The following is a 16,457-nucleotide window of genomic DNA, read 5'->3' on the forward strand; positions in this document are numbered from 1 at the left end:
GGCAGGAAGGGCGAAGGGAGCGCAGCGCTGCCACAGAAAGGGGCAGCTTAAGTTTAAAGTAATCTTAAAACAAAACGAAGAAGAGAGGGAGAGGTGATGGGAAAGGGTTAGTTGTAGGTGCCAGGAGGGTTTGGGAGTGAAGGAAGTGCCAGGATGCCAGTCCTGCCAAGACAGCTGTCCTGGCTGTGTGCAGCAGCGGTGCCCTGCGTGCCTGGGGAAGGGGAGCTTTAAAACCAGAGGTAGTTTCACACCTCAAAGAAGGGATCGGGTTTAAACGGCACTCTGGTGAGCAAGTACAAATTTTGCCTATGGATGCAGCAGCAGAATTGCTTTAAAGCTGAGTGAAAACAAGCGGCTGCCCCAGCTCCGTGCTCCATCCCTCCCTGGTGCTGGCAGCAATGCTTGCACAGCCTCCAGGCGAGGAGGAGGTGGCAGAAAACAGGTCTGGGGCTCTCCTGGGCAAATTTGCAGGAGGTCTACCTCAGCCCATGGCTTGTGAGTGCTGTCCCCAGGGTAAGGACAGGGCAGTGAAGGCGAAGGGAAAGCAGAGCTGCCACAGAAAGGGGCAGCTTAACCTTGGTTTAAAGTAATCTTAAAACCACATCATGAAATCCAGCTTGTGTGAATTTGGCCTGTCTGTGTCTTGGGTTTTCATCTGTAAAATAGGGGTTAATGGCCTTTCCCTGCATGGTGGGGGAAATGGCAAGGATGAATGTACGGGAACTGCTGTGACTGTGGGTCCTGTGGGGACCTTGGAGAAAATGAGAATTGGAGGAGCCCTGGTGCAAGGAGCGGGGTACTCTGCACCTAATTACAGGATGTCCTTCAAGACAAATAATTCTGTTTCTAATGTGAACTCTGCACTCTTCTCCTCCTTAAGACAACTAGGATCGTTGCCAGAAGGAAAGAAAGTAGCATTTATTTGGCACATTTTTCCTTTTTCCTCTCCAGAAAAATTTCCCTCTAAGTGACATGACACCTCCAGAAATGAATACTGCTACAGTGTCAGGTCTTTTAATTTTAAATAAATGAAGCTTGAGAGCACTGGCAAGTGCCATTGGGTGAGAACAGCTGAATTTTCTGTCCCTGAGCTACCAGCTCAATTATCTTCTGCTTTTCCTTACTACCACGAATGACAGTGCTGAGGAGTTCAGCATCACTGAAAGATCGTAGAAAACCTGTGACAGCAGGAAAAGTTTTTAGTTGAGGATGATCAAAACTAGCTTCTAACAGCCCAGCTGGGAACCGTGTAGCGTTGTTTTAAGGCATTGTTTAAGTTGGGATTTGCAGGAGGCGATTATTGCATGCTGGCAAGAGGATAAAGCAGCTCTGAGACGTTTGCAAGATGTATTTCTGTGGTTTTCCTTAGGTGCCGGATCCCGTTTGGAGTCCGTGGGAGAAGACGATGAGCTGACAGTGGAAAACGGTGAATCGAGTTACGAAATAGCAGTGAAATATTCCCGGGGTGGAAGAAAGCACTCGCTGCCTCAGCAGCTGGAATCGGCAGGAGCCAGGCAGGTGGGTGGACAGGCAGGGCTGGCTCTGAGCACCTCGCTGTGCTCGGTCCTTCGAGATTTGTCTGGAGCTCGTAGAAGCGAGGGTAGTGAAACAAGGCCACGTAGGTACATCATGGGGACTGAAACCAGGGCTGGACACCAAAATGGGATGCGTTGGCCACCTATGAAGAACTTCTTTACTCTGAGGATGGTGAAGGGGGGTACTTCTTGCTATGGCCAGGAGGTCCTAAGGCTGATCTTATGAGTTGCAGCTCTAGAGATCTGAGGACTTAAACAAAAAAAATCCTGCTTCTCTTTATTTTAATGACTTGATGATGTAGGCTTTTTTCCTTCTTCCTTTTTTTTTTTTTTTTTTAGCAGATAAGGACTTTAGTATATCATGAGGCTACCCTTAATCTTTTTAATTTAAATTATGACTGGTACATTACAAAATGTTCTTAGTGTGCGAAATGCGGGAAAATTACTGTGGCAAGATTCACTTTGACTGTAATGAGCTAGGATTTCATCCCTTGAACATTTTTCTGAATATATCTGTAAGATCCCCCCCTCCCTCTTCCCCAACACATGCAATTTTCCCAGTATGACAACCCAGTGCCTGTGCCAAGCAATCAGAGTGACGTACCTTGTTTGCTGATGTTTGTTAGGACTACCATATCGTGAAGAAATCCACCCGTTCCTTCAGTGCCGCACAAGTGGAATCTCCATGGAGACTGACCCAGCCCTCCATCATTTCCAACATCGTCCTGATGAAAGGGCAAGGCAAGGTGAGGATTTCTGCACGTGGCTGGTTTCTCACATGTAGCCAGAGCTGGTGTTTAAGAGTTGTCTCCAACACCCAGGACTACCAGCAGCTCTCAGGTAGCCAATAATAATAACAATAATGATAAACAAATCCCATTTTCAAATGTAAATGCCAAAGTTACACCTGCAAAATACGGGGGAAGCGATGTTTGTGCCATGCACTTGACGCAGGGTGGCTTTCATTCTGATTTGGTGCATATGGTCATTACTGAGATATAAAATATTAATAATGGATCTATAAATATGTATGTTTATGCAAAGTTGGTGCAGCTACAGAATAGTACCTGTTTGCATGCATATTTATGGACAAGCATATTTTATCCCTGTGGAATCTGGATACATTAAAAAAAGAATCACTGCAAATTAAGCATTAAACCCAAAGACAAGTTCCTGGTTGATTGCTTATCTGAGAGCACTGAATTCTCTGGGTCAAAGAGTCCTCTTTTCTCCTCCCAATAGTGTGTTTGCACATTTGCTAGATACCAGCTGGCTGAATGCTAAGGGAAAATAGACAAGCATTAACCTAGGTGTGTATTGTTTTCCCTAATCCAATCCACACTAGTATTGGAGCTGTCATTTAAATATGCTAAAAATATGCACGTCTTTTTCTGAAATACTCTTTAAATTCATCAGATGGATATGTTTTGGACTAAAAAGACTTGTTTTGACTTTCAAGCTCAAATACAAACCAAACTGCTTGTGCTTTAAGTTTAGCAGAGTTAGAAATAGTGACTCCTCTGGGTAGATTGACTCACGGTTGCTATAACTCTCCTTGTTTTGGGAGCTTCAGGTCTTTCATGACATTTCCAAGTGAATATTTCTTCATTTTTCACGTACTTTTTTTTTTTTAACCTCATTTTTCTCATAAGAATTAGATTATTTCTCCCTGTGGAATAAGCCACCCTCTCCTGCCTTTCTGCAATTAGCTCCAAGGTGTTAAAAAGCAGTTGGGAGCATGCATACTCTAGTGATCATGAAGCACCTCAACAGCTGCCGTTTTGGGTGCCTTTCGCCCACTTTTTGAGTGATCATCTCTGTTAGGGGTTGCACTGCGTACAGTTTGTACAGTAGCATTTGCTTTATTATCTCTACACAGAACTGGGACTTTAAAAGTATTTCCACAGAGTCGCCACGTTGGTGGCTGGGAGCCAAGTGTTTGCCCTTGGTTTTTCATTTGTAGGTAGATCTGCAAGGGGTGGTTTTCTGCTGTGGAGTGGCAGCACATCTCCGGGAAGGTGGGCTAACGTGGGAACCACTGTGCTTTGCAGCTGTATTTCTCCCACCCCACCCCACGGAGCCGTGGGGAGAACTGCTGTATCCATGCAGGGGAATGCCAGGAGCCTCCTGCTTTCTGTAGGTTGCTTTGCAGTTGATAATTGCACAGTAAACAGTTAGTTGAGTTATTTTGTGTTGCACGAGGGAACTAGCATGCTTCCTTTCTAGAAATCAGTAATGTCTTATCAAACTACTAGAAGCTCGTAACTGTGGTAGTCTACTTTATATTCACGGAGTAAAACAAAAGAGCTGGTTCTTGTATTGGGTTGTAAACACAGTGTTAGTGCCTGCCCTGGCAGCATCCCTCAGCTGGAGAGCACTGCCTGAGGCACTAATAATAACCGTGGCTTCAGATCACTGAAGCACAACAGTTTTCCACTTCCCTTGTCCACCTGGTTCAGTGACTCTTCTCTTTATTCTGTAAAATACATGTACAGCGGTGACAAGAGGAGAAATGTGGGGGGGGAATGGATCAAGGAAGTGATTTGGCTGGGAAATAACTCAGCAGAAGGGGGAGAGGTTTGTTCTGCTGTGCTCATTCGTTCCCTGATCAGCTTTGCAAGACAGTCCCACAGCAAGCCAGGGCAGCGCAGGGGCAAGAGCTAACAGATGGAGCCCTGGGGAATGTATTGATCTAGATTTATTTAAATACGACGTGGTACATGTCTCCAGAATAATTAAAAATGTACATGTGCATGGCAGTCCCCCCACGCCAGCCCCCTTCCAGCTACATTCCTGACATTACAGCACTGACCTTATGTCATGTTCTTAAGCTTTTCTTTTTCCTGAGGAAATGCAGGATCTGTGACAGCAGAGAAAACTACAGTTAATCCTGGATATAGATCTCAGGGGTGGGAATCTACTGCTTGTCAATTTAAGAGCAATGTGTTACAGTTTTTAAAATGGGAACAGGATAACATATAGCCATTGACCCAGTGTTTAAAAAACAATAAAAATCTTGAAATAGCATTTTTGTCTTTTAGCTTAAGGTGCCTGCTGCTACTTTTTGGGTTGATAAGTGTGTTGATATTAGAGTGAAAGTAAATCAGGAAATGCAAGCAGAGGTAAGATGGCAGTGCGATTCAGCAGCAGCTATTAGGTTTTCATCTTTCCTTTGTCTTCTATGTTATCAGCAGCCTTTCTCACATAGGTGATGATAGAGTAAGGTGCCAGCTGTGTGTCTTCTCCTCCCTTTCCTGTAGGGTCTTGGATTCAGCATTGTGGGAGGGCAGGATTCTGCTCGCGGACGCATGGGGATTTTTGTGAAGACTATATTCCCAAACGGAGCAGCAGCTGCTGATGGAAGGCTTAAAGAAGGTACAGTAGAGAGAATCCAACTGCATGTTAAGGACCACAGTGGGATATTATTTCAGTCCAGCAGAAAAATTCAAGTACAGCTTTATTTAGGCACCTGGCCATCAGCAAGAGGCTGTGGAGGATGTAACACACCCTGTTTGTCCATCCTGGGGAAGATCATTCATAGCGGGTAACTTGATTATATTGCATATTGAGAAGGGGAAACTACAGCATCATGATGGTTTTTTTTCCCTTCCTCTTCAGTGAACTTTATTTGCCCAAGCCATAAGCTGCAATTCTTCAGTTGGAAAGGGTCATTGATAGCAGTGAAACGTATCTGTCCAACCAACATCTGGCTTAAAGGTGCTGGTCCAAGAAGGGGTTATACAGAGGGACATGCTTGGGAGAGGCTGTTTTGGGCCCTTGTGCTCTCTGAGCCTCTTGGTATGATTTTGGCATGAATCAACAAGTACGAGTCATAACCAGAAAAAGAAAAGAGGAAGGATGGGATTGGCAGTAAAATCACCCAGCTGGTTAGAGAAGTAGATACATCCTGATTTTATTACTGCTTTTCCAGTCTTGATCTCTGAGCTGGATGTATAGACTGTTCTGTTTGTGTTTGCACCCTGGTCCAAGTGCTCCCATGTCAGACAGACAGACTCTTACACACTGTTGAAAGTACAAAGTGACCATGAGTTTAAAGCGATGGTTTACAACTCTTCTGCAGGGGTTAGCTTACTTCTCATCCGCAGAAAGCTGCTCCTGTGTTACTTCTCTCAAGCTGCTCCTGTGTTACTTCTCTCCTTCTCATATCATCATTCCTCTAGTTATAGCTCATCACACTTGTTGTATTTGAGGATGCTTTTGGTGCCAACTCTCGCACTTACTGCCAGAGGGAAGCTCGCATCCCTGCAGCATAGGTTGTGCACTTGCCATGGGAAGCCAATCAGTAGCAGCTGTCCCGTAAACCCAGCAAGCCTTTGCAGGCTATTCAGAGCTTGCATACTGTTTTGTTTTGTTTTTTTTTTTTTTAACTGGGGCAAGGAAAGGAGAGGTTTGGTGCCAACTCTCGCACTTACTGCCAGAGGGAAGCTCGCATCCCTGCAGCATAGGTTGTGCACTTGCCATGGGAAGCCAATCAGTAGCAGCTGTCCCGTAAACCCAGCAAGCCTTTGCAGGCTATTCAGAGCTTGCATACTGTTTTGTTTTGTTTTTTTTTTTTTTTAACTGGGCAAGGAAAGGAGAGGAGGGGTAGACTTGGCTGATGGCATTGCCCCATCTAATTTTGCACAGATTCAAGTAAAATTCCAGAAAGTGGATCTGGATCCTGCTCACTTTGCCCTCCTTTTAATAAAATGAAGGTAGATCAACACAGCTGGGTGTAAGTAGCAAGACCCAGAGCCTGGAAGCAGGTAGAAATGTGACGGGACATGTTCTTTGGAGTGAGAAGGGCATTTGCTATTGCAGTGTGTAGGCTATTCGCTTCTCCGTCCGCAGGCATTTAGTAAAAGGACATGTTTGCTTTCTGCAGCAAGGCCAGTTTTCTCTGAACAGGCTTTGGAGTGATGTGCTGTAGTGTTTCACTTAGATTCTTGTTTCTCCTGTTGATACACACAAAAGAAAGGGATTTTTGTAGTCCCTTTGGACTTCATCTTATGAGCATCTATTTTCAGACTTTAGTTAAAATCTGTAGTGTTTTCAGCTTGTTTGTTATTATGAGAATGCCAAGCTAAGGGTCTCTGCTGAAGAACAGTCTTTACTCTGCTAATTCATCACTATTAACTTGTAAAGTCATTAGGACAAGTGAAAATAAACTGAGAACAGTAAAAGACTCTTTACTGGGGAGTTAATTTCGTTATAGTAGCAGGTCGCCTTATGTACAGGAATCTCTGTAGTCTGTATATTGCTGACTTCATTTTTTGTATCTAATTACCAGGGGATGAAATCCTAGAAGTTAATGGAGAGTCTCTACAAGGGCTGACCCATCAGGAGGCCATTCAGAGGTTTAAGGTAATGTAGATGTACTACAGGAGAGATTCATGCTTCTCTTCGTTCAGTGCCATTTAGCACCCTGGGCTTTACATTCTTTCGCTGCCAGAAATTACTGTATGCAGGTTTACTGACAAATGTTGGTGTATCGTGTTGCCTTATTGGGGTTCTCTGATGTCTCTCCAGCAACTCAAGAAAGGAGTGGTGACCCTGACAGTGCGCACACGGCTGCGCAGCCCGAGCCTCACACCCTGTGCGACTCCCACCTTGCTGAGCCGCTCCAGCTCCCCCAGCTCCAGCGCCAGCGGTGGCACGCCGGTCCCTGGCCCCGACGAGGCGGACGGTTCCTCCTCCAGCCGCAAAGGACCCGGCCCAAAGGACAGGATCGTCATGGATGTGACGCTCAATAAAGGTGAGGGTCCATTGAAATGGGCTTGGAGAACGAATCCCTGCTGCTTAGGGGAGTTTTTGGGAATAGGCTAGAGGCTCAAATATCCAGGGCACCTACCTGTGTCCATCTGATCTTAAACCAGAGGATGGGGGAGAAAAACATCCTCTAATGCAAAAACCTCTAAAGAGTTCCCCCTTCCACGCTTTGCTGCTCCAGAATCAGGAGACTCTTACAGGTAGCAGTCAGTGTCTGTCCTGCTGAAAGGGGGAGGCTGTGAGATACCAGGCAAAATGTGAATCAGCCTCTCAGCAGCCCAAATGGCCATGCCCTTCTTGTAAAGGGCAGCTCTGGGGAAGGCAAAGCCACGCAGAGTGCTCAAAATTGCCCAGATGAGCTGTTTGAACTCCTGCCTGAGGGTTGCTGTCATTATCAATAATTGCACAAGATAAACTCAAAGCATATGCTGTATGTGGTGGGACAAATACGCCTATTTTAAAGGCTTAAAATATGCTGATTTTAAAGGTTGGACTAAAAATTTGGAGGGAGAAGGTAAGACGTCCAGCATTTCCTACTTTAGGAATGCTGTTACCTGAAGAAAAGCAAAGGTGAAAGTGGACAGAGGTAATCATTGAACCAGAGATAACGCCTCACCTTTCTTCGTGCCTTTTTGCCGAGGGATGCCATGCAGATATTTAACAAAAGAGAGCAGTACAGTTGGCAGCATCTTCTGTGCTCACGTTTTATGCAGTAATTTTAAATGACATCTTTACTGGATTGCTGCCCCTACTCCTTTGTGCCTTGGACCAGATCAGACCTTGTGTGACATTTCCAGGCGGTTCCCACGGCACACAGAAAATTTGCTGGGAGTGATGGATCTCAGAAAACAGTCAGGATCAGATATTTTCAATCCTGATTTCCACTGTTGGTCTGGACTTCCTGACTGACTGCACCTAAGGCCAGCCCTGAAACAATACATGAGTCTTCGTCTCAGATGGGATGTGGGAACACAAACACTTGTGTGTCCTGTGTGATTACAATCAGCTACTTTTCTTTGTACTTTTTGTTTTTCACAGAGCCAGGGGTTGGGCTTGGCATTGGTGCCTGTTGTCTCACGCTGGAAAACAGTTCTCCAGGGATATACATTCACAGCCTGGCCCCAGGATCAGTGGCTAAAATGGATGGCAGATTAAGGTTAGTTAAAGCAGAAACATGCTGGAGTGGTTTTACAATAAAATCGATTGAGACTTTATTTTCACCAATTGGTTGGTGTAGCCGGGAGGGGATTTGTACTTAAGAGTTCACCAAAAAGAAAAGATTTAAATAAAGACATTCCAAAGTGGTATTAAATACCCAGGAAATAATATTCTCTGTGCTGGAAGCAGCATAATCATTAAGGTTTGGGGTTTTTTTCTTTTTTTAATTCTCTATACAGAAAACTGAGCCTAATAGCACCCTTTGAGAAGGGGGAGCAGCAAGAAGTGCAGCCTCATGTCTTTTTATCAGAGCTGCAGCCAGAGACCCCAGATTGGGAGGAAATTTGCAGAGCTCTGCTAAAAGCTCAGTCACCTGAAACTCTTAAAAAGAGCTGGGGGAGATGTTCTTGAAGCTGATTGTGCCCATGGCTGCAGCAGCGCTTTTCTGCCCTTACTGTCGGTCTGGCAGGATCGCTGCAGGCCAACCTGCCCGTCTCATTTAATCTGTCCTGGAGTTTGGATGTCTTTAAGGAACCATAAGAGAGAGAAGCAATCATTCCTAGTGTTCCCTTGTGCTTTACGTTGGATTAAGTGACACAAAGTTATTTGCTGTTCCTCTCCTGGAGGCGTCGTTTTTAAAAAAACATTGGAGGAAATCTTCCACCTTTCTGCATTCCTGCATAAATGCTGGTGGGCGCTGGGAGCATCGCTCAGGAGGGGAGGCTGTGCTGAAGACCCGCTGGGACCACGCAATCCGCACTGAACATGTGGCGTGAGCACTGGTGCAGAGAGGCTGAGCAAATGCCTTGCTTTCACATGGGTAGAGAGTGCCTTCTGTTTCCTTGCTCACCAGGAAAACTGTGATAGAGCAATTTGATTTTTTGGAGTAAGGGAAGAAGATAATTTTATGGTGGCATCCGTGCCAAAACCCTTGAAAGTTCCTACCATATCGAAATGTCTAGAGGAGACAGTATTTAATGCTAACTTGCTTTCTTATAAGCCTCTTTGGAAAAGATTGCAGTGCTGGTTGCATCTGTATGTAACAACTGTATCGTTTATTAGGTTTAAGTGATTGATTATATCCAGGCATGCTTCCCAGATTTCTAGCTTGCTTCTTTGAGACGTTGCTTCTGTTGTCCCATCAGCGGTTTATGGCTCCATAAGCCAAAACTTACAGGATGGTTTTGATTTTTTGGAAAACTTCATTAATCAAATACTGGCTTTGCAATACCAGAAGAGGTTTGAACCCAGCTCCTCCATATCTGAGCTCCCCCTCTCAATCGTGCGCCTGTGTAAGTGACTCCAATTGTGTAGTTTCTAATAGCTGTTTAAATCTAAAAGATGGGCAGAGCAGCGGCATGATTACACAACTGATAGGTCACCCTTTGCTTTCCTGAGCCCGTACCAGAAGTACAGGTTACTGAAGGCTGCCACATGCAATTGCCTCTTTGCCTTTCGCGTGTGGACTCACAGTGCAAACTCATTTCCACTGTCACAAGTAGCCCAACGTAAATCAGCAGTAGTAGATTGTTTGAGAATGTCTATTTAAAGCAAATGCTTTAGTAATTATGGAGAATGCTTTAATGATATCCCTAGTTGATGATCTTTTCTTTTGAATAGTTCCAGATGTCTGAGCACCATGTGCAAGAGTTAAGAAATTGGAAAAACAAAACTAAAGAATCTATGCTTTCCTCTCAGAGGTTTTTGTTTTTTCTTCTTGTCTTTTAAATGGGTTCTATACATTAATTTGAAGCAAATACAGGCTTATCGCACTCAATTTTTTCCTGGAGTCATTTCATAAACTCAAATCTAAATCACGAATTTCTTATCAGTGTTTGTGTTAAGTAATTTAATATGAGGGGAAGGAACACCCCATCTGAATCTAATTTTTCCTCTTCTGTGCTCAACAAGTACCTGAATGCAGAACTGGAATTGAAGTTTGCTTTCACCCTGGTCCAAATGCAGCCAGTTTTCTCTGTTGGTTTAATAGGGTTTGTAGCACTGACAGTAAGTGCAGAAGGGATCTCTGGACCTCCCTCCCAAAGTGAACAGGACTTAAAGCATTCACATCACTGGGAGGAAGAGCAAGACTGGTGTCCTTGCAAGTCAGATCTTTTCCATGTACTTGTATCTTTGACAAAGCTTGGCCATCAGTTGAAAGCACGAATGTTTTTGTAAAAGGTGGTTGTGATTAACTGGCTCTGTGTCTCTCTGCAGTCGGGGTGACCAGATCCTGGAGGCAGATTCGGTGAGCCTGCGTCATGCGGCATTAAGTGAAGCCTACGCCATCCTGAGCGAATGTGGTCCAGGTCCGGTCAGCCTTATCATTAGTCGGCACCCTAACCCAAAGGTGAGGAGAGAATGTGTTAGTGTATCTGGGTTGTTTTTGTCTGGCGCTGTAATTCGAGTCTTGCTGTCAGGAAAGCAGCAAATGAAGAATATTGGATTTTTCTCTCTATGTGTTGTGCAAGAAGCCAGGATTGTAATGATGTCTTCCAGTTTTGTAAGTTGTAGCAATGCTGGACTGTCCCTGCTGCTTTTCACTTAGTCACCTGCTGATCGAATGCAGTTTTCCTGGAACTACTTGAGTGAAGTGTTCCCATCTTTCTTGGTACTTGGACCAAGTGGCAACGCAAATACGACACAAGACCTCTTCCTTCTTAAAGTTATTTTGCAGAGAGTTTGTCTTTGAGTAGAATATAATTTAGGGCCAGGAATATAAATATCAACAGATTGAACTGATCAACTATAATAGAGTAGTAGGAATACTGTTTTTAAAAAAGTAAAATCTGTCCAAAGATCAAAGTTTTCCTTCAGGAATTAAAACGTGAGAATCTGGAATGTACTGCTACTATGAAATCTGTGTAAGGGCAATTTGGAAATCAGGCTGTGTTTACAAAGTGAGTATTTTCAAGCAATTTTTAAAAATTGATGATAGAAGATAAAAGCCTTTTAACCAAGCTATAGGGAATAACAGCTTCTTTTATTTCAATATTTCAAAGAATTTCATGAGTGTACAAAACCTTCCTGTTTAAACAGGAATGAAGCTGTAAAAATATTTGCATTAGTGGGTCCAGAGAGCTCTGACTTTTGAACTCTTAACTACAAATGGGGGCCTTAATAAATCCATATCTAGGAGAACTCAGGTTTCTTATTTTATAATTAATTGCGTATTTTCTGCTAAATCAAATATACAAACAATAGACAAATAGGGGTCTATTGCCCAGAGTTTATTATCATTGCTGCGAGGCCTTGTGCTGCTAAAAAGAAAGAGGACATGGTTCTGTTAGTTAAAGGTAAGCATGGAGGGGGTAAGAATTGGGCTTACAGCCTAAGATAACAGTATTTCTAGGGTGTCTGTATGCTGTGCTGAACCAGCACGATGGTTCAATTTGATTGCATTATTAAGGCATATAGACTTTTTGGAGAGTCTGTAAGTAGCATGAAATAAAGACTTCATGGAGCGGAGCCTGCCCTCTCTCCTCCGTCCTTCATCTTGCTGTGGTGGTGGCTTGAAAGCCGATGAGTGACCTAACCAGGTATCTGCTGAGAAGATGAACTGAGTTAAGCTAATTGCTTGCTATTACTCAGTAACAGAGGGAAACTATTAAGTGGCTCCTATAACAGTTTTCCATAAGTGATATTTAAAATGACAACAAATTCTTTGCCAAGAAATGCTAAGAAAAGCTAAAAGTTGAGCTGGAGACACCCTAAAGCATTTCTTCCCCCCCAGCAGTATTGAATCCACAGTTCCTCATAGTTGGATCTCTGAAGGAGTGTCCATATGGGGACCTATATTTATCGTTATGTCACTGTCACCCTTTTTCTGACAGCACTGGGGGATCTACAGAATTGTGGGGGGTATTTTATTTTATTTTATTAGCTCTTAGTAATATGCCAGCCTGCAGATTGTAGTTAGGAAGTAGCTTGTCCCTCTCCGGTTTGATCTGCCTGAGGCATAGAGGATGCTAAAAATCAAAATTGGCAGAGCTTGCCGAAGTGTGGATTTTTGGTTAGCTTTAAACAAATACTGCAGTCTGCCCAGCACCTAGTTTTACTCTTGAGACATCTTGTACCCAAAGGTTTGTGTAAAGGTCCTGGAGCATACTCTCAGGGCTTGGTCCGTGTCCTGTAGGAACTCCCCGTGCCCCAGGAGCCTGGAGGCTTTTGGTTAGCTGTAAGGTCATGCTACAGGCTGAAAACAGAGATGTATTTCTACAAAGGCTCATGTTGTTTTAGACATTTTTATACTTAATGTCTCATTTTATGACACAAAAGGTCCACAGTACATTTTGTTGCTGAATATGTTCACTTCGGTGTTTTCATGTACTTCCAAGAGAAATACCACAAAATTTTCTTTCTTCTTGTTATTCTGAGTGAATGTGGCATTTAAACTATGTTTAAACTGCTGAGTTTGCTTAGGAATCTTTCAAATCTTCATGGTTCAGAAAGATTCAAGTTTCTAGTCTCTATTTATGCTGAATTTTAATTCATGTAAAGCAATGTGTGTAGAAATCATTTTCGACAGAATTAACTTGCTTTCTGTTTTTAAATGTATATACCTACAGACTGGTTGTTCCTGTTTATAAAATTATATGGAGTTTTCCAGTAATAAAAATTAAGTGCATGGCAATACTTCAGGACAAAATTAGCAAATACAGTAAACCAGTATTTATTCTTAAACCAGAGAAACATTAATTCCCAATTACTGATTTAGGTTTTCTTTTTAAAAGCAAGGAGAAATTAAAATTAAAAAGACAGCTAATATCTCGGAAAGTCTGGTATTCTTCCGGTAGGTTAAGTGTAGATTATCTTCTGTTGCTGATGTATGCTTGTACAAAGCAGCCTTTGTCTATTTTAAAGTAATATTTTGTTGATAAATCAATGTACTTAATTGAGTAAAAATTGTGCTGTAATGACTTCATTTGATTTCTTTGAGTCTAGTGCTGTTTTATTTGTTTGCGTAATTCATGAAATCAGCAGGCTTCTTCCTCCTGGTTTTTGCAGGAGAGTGGGACGGAGGGAGTCTGAATCAGGGGACCAGGACTTAGGAGCTCTGAACTAGGTCTTCTTTACTGCATCTTTAAAAATAGTACCATATCTGAAATGAATCATGCATTTGTAGTGATAAGTGGTCAGACTTTCATCTTCATTTCATCTACCCAGTTTGATCTCTGTCTTCCACTTGACTTCAGGTTTCTGAGCAGGAGATGGATGAAGCAATCGCACGTACTACCCACCGAGAGAGCAAGGACGCCAGCTCCGCTCACGTCACAGGTAGCAGCATGGTCTCTCCTAATATATGTCCTTTTCCAGATGCAGGAAGGTTTAAGGACGTGCTCTTGGGTTCCCCAACGTCAATATTTTGAGGGCCCTCAAAACAGCAGGACAGTTTGGGGGATGTAAGCACTCTGTCCACTGCAGAAATTTTAGCAAAAACATCCAGTTTAGATGGATCAACTCTATAGCTGATGTTAACTTGCTCTGTTTCTCTAGGCTGCCATGTTCTGAAAGTAGGACTGCCAAGAGGTGGTTGCTCTATCCTTTCTTCAGGATGAATGGGAAGGACAATGTCCCAGTGGAGGAAGGACAGGAGGAATCAACTCCATCTGTGTACACTTACCCATGTAGATGCCAAAAAAAAAAAAAGAAAAAGAGAAAGTATTCATGAGTTCATTTGAAAAAGTCCAGATATTGCATACTGGACTATGTGTTTCAACTGCATTTTAATCTTTGGGGTCATGTCAAAATGTGTGCTCTGGCATTTGCCTGATGTTTTTGAACTCTGGACTTAGCACTTCCTCAAATCTTACGGATAAAAGCAAACTCTTGGCAATGGCAGAGTGACTAGTAAGGTGATTTTTAGACAGAAATGTTAGATTTGTAATTATCCTCTTTGTATCTGTGTCAGGTAAGACCTTTTTTGAAGTAGACCTTGCCAGTGGCTGCTAATTTGTCTTTCAAGGTTGTACCTAGCCAGGAGCATGCTCCAGCCGGTGAGGAAGACCATCTCCTGCTCATCTCTTGTTCGTAGCTCTGTCCTGGGCCTGGCTGGCGTAATGTGTCTGTGTGATAATGTTTCGTCTGATCCAAGGGAGAGCTTGTGAAATGTTAAATAAATCTCACTTTAGGAAAGTAATTTAGATAATAAGTGGGATTAAATGCAGCCCCAGCTCAGAAGGTGAATGAGGAGCTTGTTTGGATATATGGACCGCAACTTTAATTTTTGGCATCTAACTAAGCTGTGTTTAACAGGAGCTGTACAAAAAAGCCCATCTCCTAATGTGAAGGCCAAACAAGGAGAGACCTCATCTCCCCTCAGCTGGACTATGAAACGCTTTCTGGAGCCAGCAAGCCGGGTAAAAGGATTAGATGCAATAAATACAGCGTCTGCTTCAAATTCAGCTTTTACTGAAGCTCTTACTTGATCAAGGAGTTCAAAACCAAACCTTTATGCTCCTTTCCTGTGACATGAGCTCCATAAAAGGGTTTGTTTCTTATGTCACACGTTTAAATCATGACAGCAGCAAGCTCCTGTTTGTCTGTGTGGCGGTAGCCTTTGGGAGCGATGTGCAGAGCAAGGCAGAGAAAGCTGTGTGCTCCCACCTCCTGCCACCTTGAAGGCACCCCTGCTCTGTGGGACACAGAGGCGAAGTTAGCAGGAGAGACCTCAGCCCGTGGGCAGAAGGCTGAGCGCTTGCTCTCTTTATATAGCCATTGCGGTGGAAAAGTCTCTGGTTTTCCTGGGAGAGCCAAAGAAGCCATACAAACCGTGTCCAGAGGTACAAACCTTTCCCTTCTCTCAGTGCAGAAGGTGTATAAAGGGAATTACACAAGTGAATGGTTTCATCCCTTGTTTCTGCATTGAACCATATCTGCAAAGTAGTGGGATTTAGAATCCTTTTTTATTTATTATACTGGCTAAAAATGTATTGATGTGCAGTGTTTCAGCCATCCAAGTTTGACAGTTTGGCTCTCAATATGCTGACAAGTCCTCTATTTTAAAAATTGGCTTTAAACTTCCTTTATTGACAAGGGTGATGTGAGTGGAGTTTGTGGTGCTTGCATGCAGACAGGGACTCTAAACATCGATGACGGCCGGTCACCAGGCTCACTTCTTTTCAGCAGGGATCTGTCAGCTCCGAGGCAGAGCTTTCCCAGTACTTCTCGCACGACAGTACGAGCCAGCTCTCGTTTTCTGATGCTGTAACTGGCTCCTGTGACGAAGAGCAGCTCCGTCAGAAGAGCAGAAACAGTTTGTTGGATGATGGCTCTCTTCTTCCCGGCAACCTGAGTAAGCAAAGGAAATGTGTCTGGTCATTTGGCTAATGGGGAGAGTCACTGAGCGCTGGTTTGCTTTACAGGAGAGCTGTGATGATTCCTGTGCTGGTAAGAAATGCCTGGCAGCGTAGTGCAAGCCAGTGCTGATCATATGAAATTCTGGAAAATGGAAGGGGTTTACAACAATGCACATAAATGCACGTTTCCATGGTATTTTGTCCAAATTGCTGCTCTGATTATGTGAAAATGACTTTATTTGATTGGTTTGGCCGAAACTAGATTGACAGCACTGCAGGTTTTTTTCAAATGACTGATGATCATCTGATTGATTACATTTAAATGAAAGTGTTCATAACTATCTCAAATACACAATTTCAAAATGTCATATATAGCAGTGTAAAAACAATCAAATGTTCAATTTGACATCAGATATTTTGCATATGTGTCTTCCTCCCCATAGTAATGGACTGAAGGAATCTTACATGTCCTTACTGACATGCACCTGATTTCAAATTCAAAGGATATTACATTTGTTCTCCCTTTCCTGTGCTTCTCAAGTAATGTCTTTGTCTACAGCTTATTTTTCTCTGGAAATTCATTATTTAATGCTTAAAAGCATTTTTACATTTTAAAAAACCCACAAAACAAAGCAAACAAAAAAACTTTCTACAAAATAAGATGCAGATCTTTCTAAGAAGGATGTGGAAAGGGTTC

The 16,457-nt window shown here is 43.1% G+C and overlaps 1 protein-coding gene across 1 annotated transcript in view; it reads left to right on the top strand.

Annotated features, from left to right (window-relative positions):
• Nucleotides 1-16,457, top strand: part of PDZD2 (PDZ domain containing 2) — a 141,244-nt gene that overhangs the window by 105,856 nt on the left and 18,931 nt on the right. Inside the window, exons 7-16 of the mRNA XM_019473635.1 lie at nucleotides 1,370-1,518; nucleotides 2,162-2,281; nucleotides 4,796-4,910; nucleotides 6,826-6,899; nucleotides 7,065-7,290; nucleotides 8,343-8,460; nucleotides 10,680-10,812; nucleotides 13,658-13,739; nucleotides 14,718-14,821; nucleotides 15,588-15,756. Of these exons, the coding sequence (XP_019329180.1) occupies nucleotides 1,370-1,518; nucleotides 2,162-2,281; nucleotides 4,796-4,910; nucleotides 6,826-6,899; nucleotides 7,065-7,290; nucleotides 8,343-8,460; nucleotides 10,680-10,812; nucleotides 13,658-13,739; nucleotides 14,718-14,821; nucleotides 15,588-15,756 (1,290 nt within the window). The remainder of the gene's footprint in view (nucleotides 1-1,369; nucleotides 1,519-2,161; nucleotides 2,282-4,795; nucleotides 4,911-6,825; nucleotides 6,900-7,064; nucleotides 7,291-8,342; nucleotides 8,461-10,679; nucleotides 10,813-13,657; nucleotides 13,740-14,717; nucleotides 14,822-15,587; nucleotides 15,757-16,457) is intronic.

The sequence above is a fragment of the Aptenodytes forsteri genome, unplaced genomic scaffold (assembly GCF_000699145.1).
Source record: "Aptenodytes forsteri isolate BGI_AS27 unplaced genomic scaffold, ASM69914v1 Scaffold120, whole genome shotgun sequence".
Lineage (NCBI taxonomy): Eukaryota > Metazoa > Chordata > Aves > Sphenisciformes > Spheniscidae > Aptenodytes > Aptenodytes forsteri.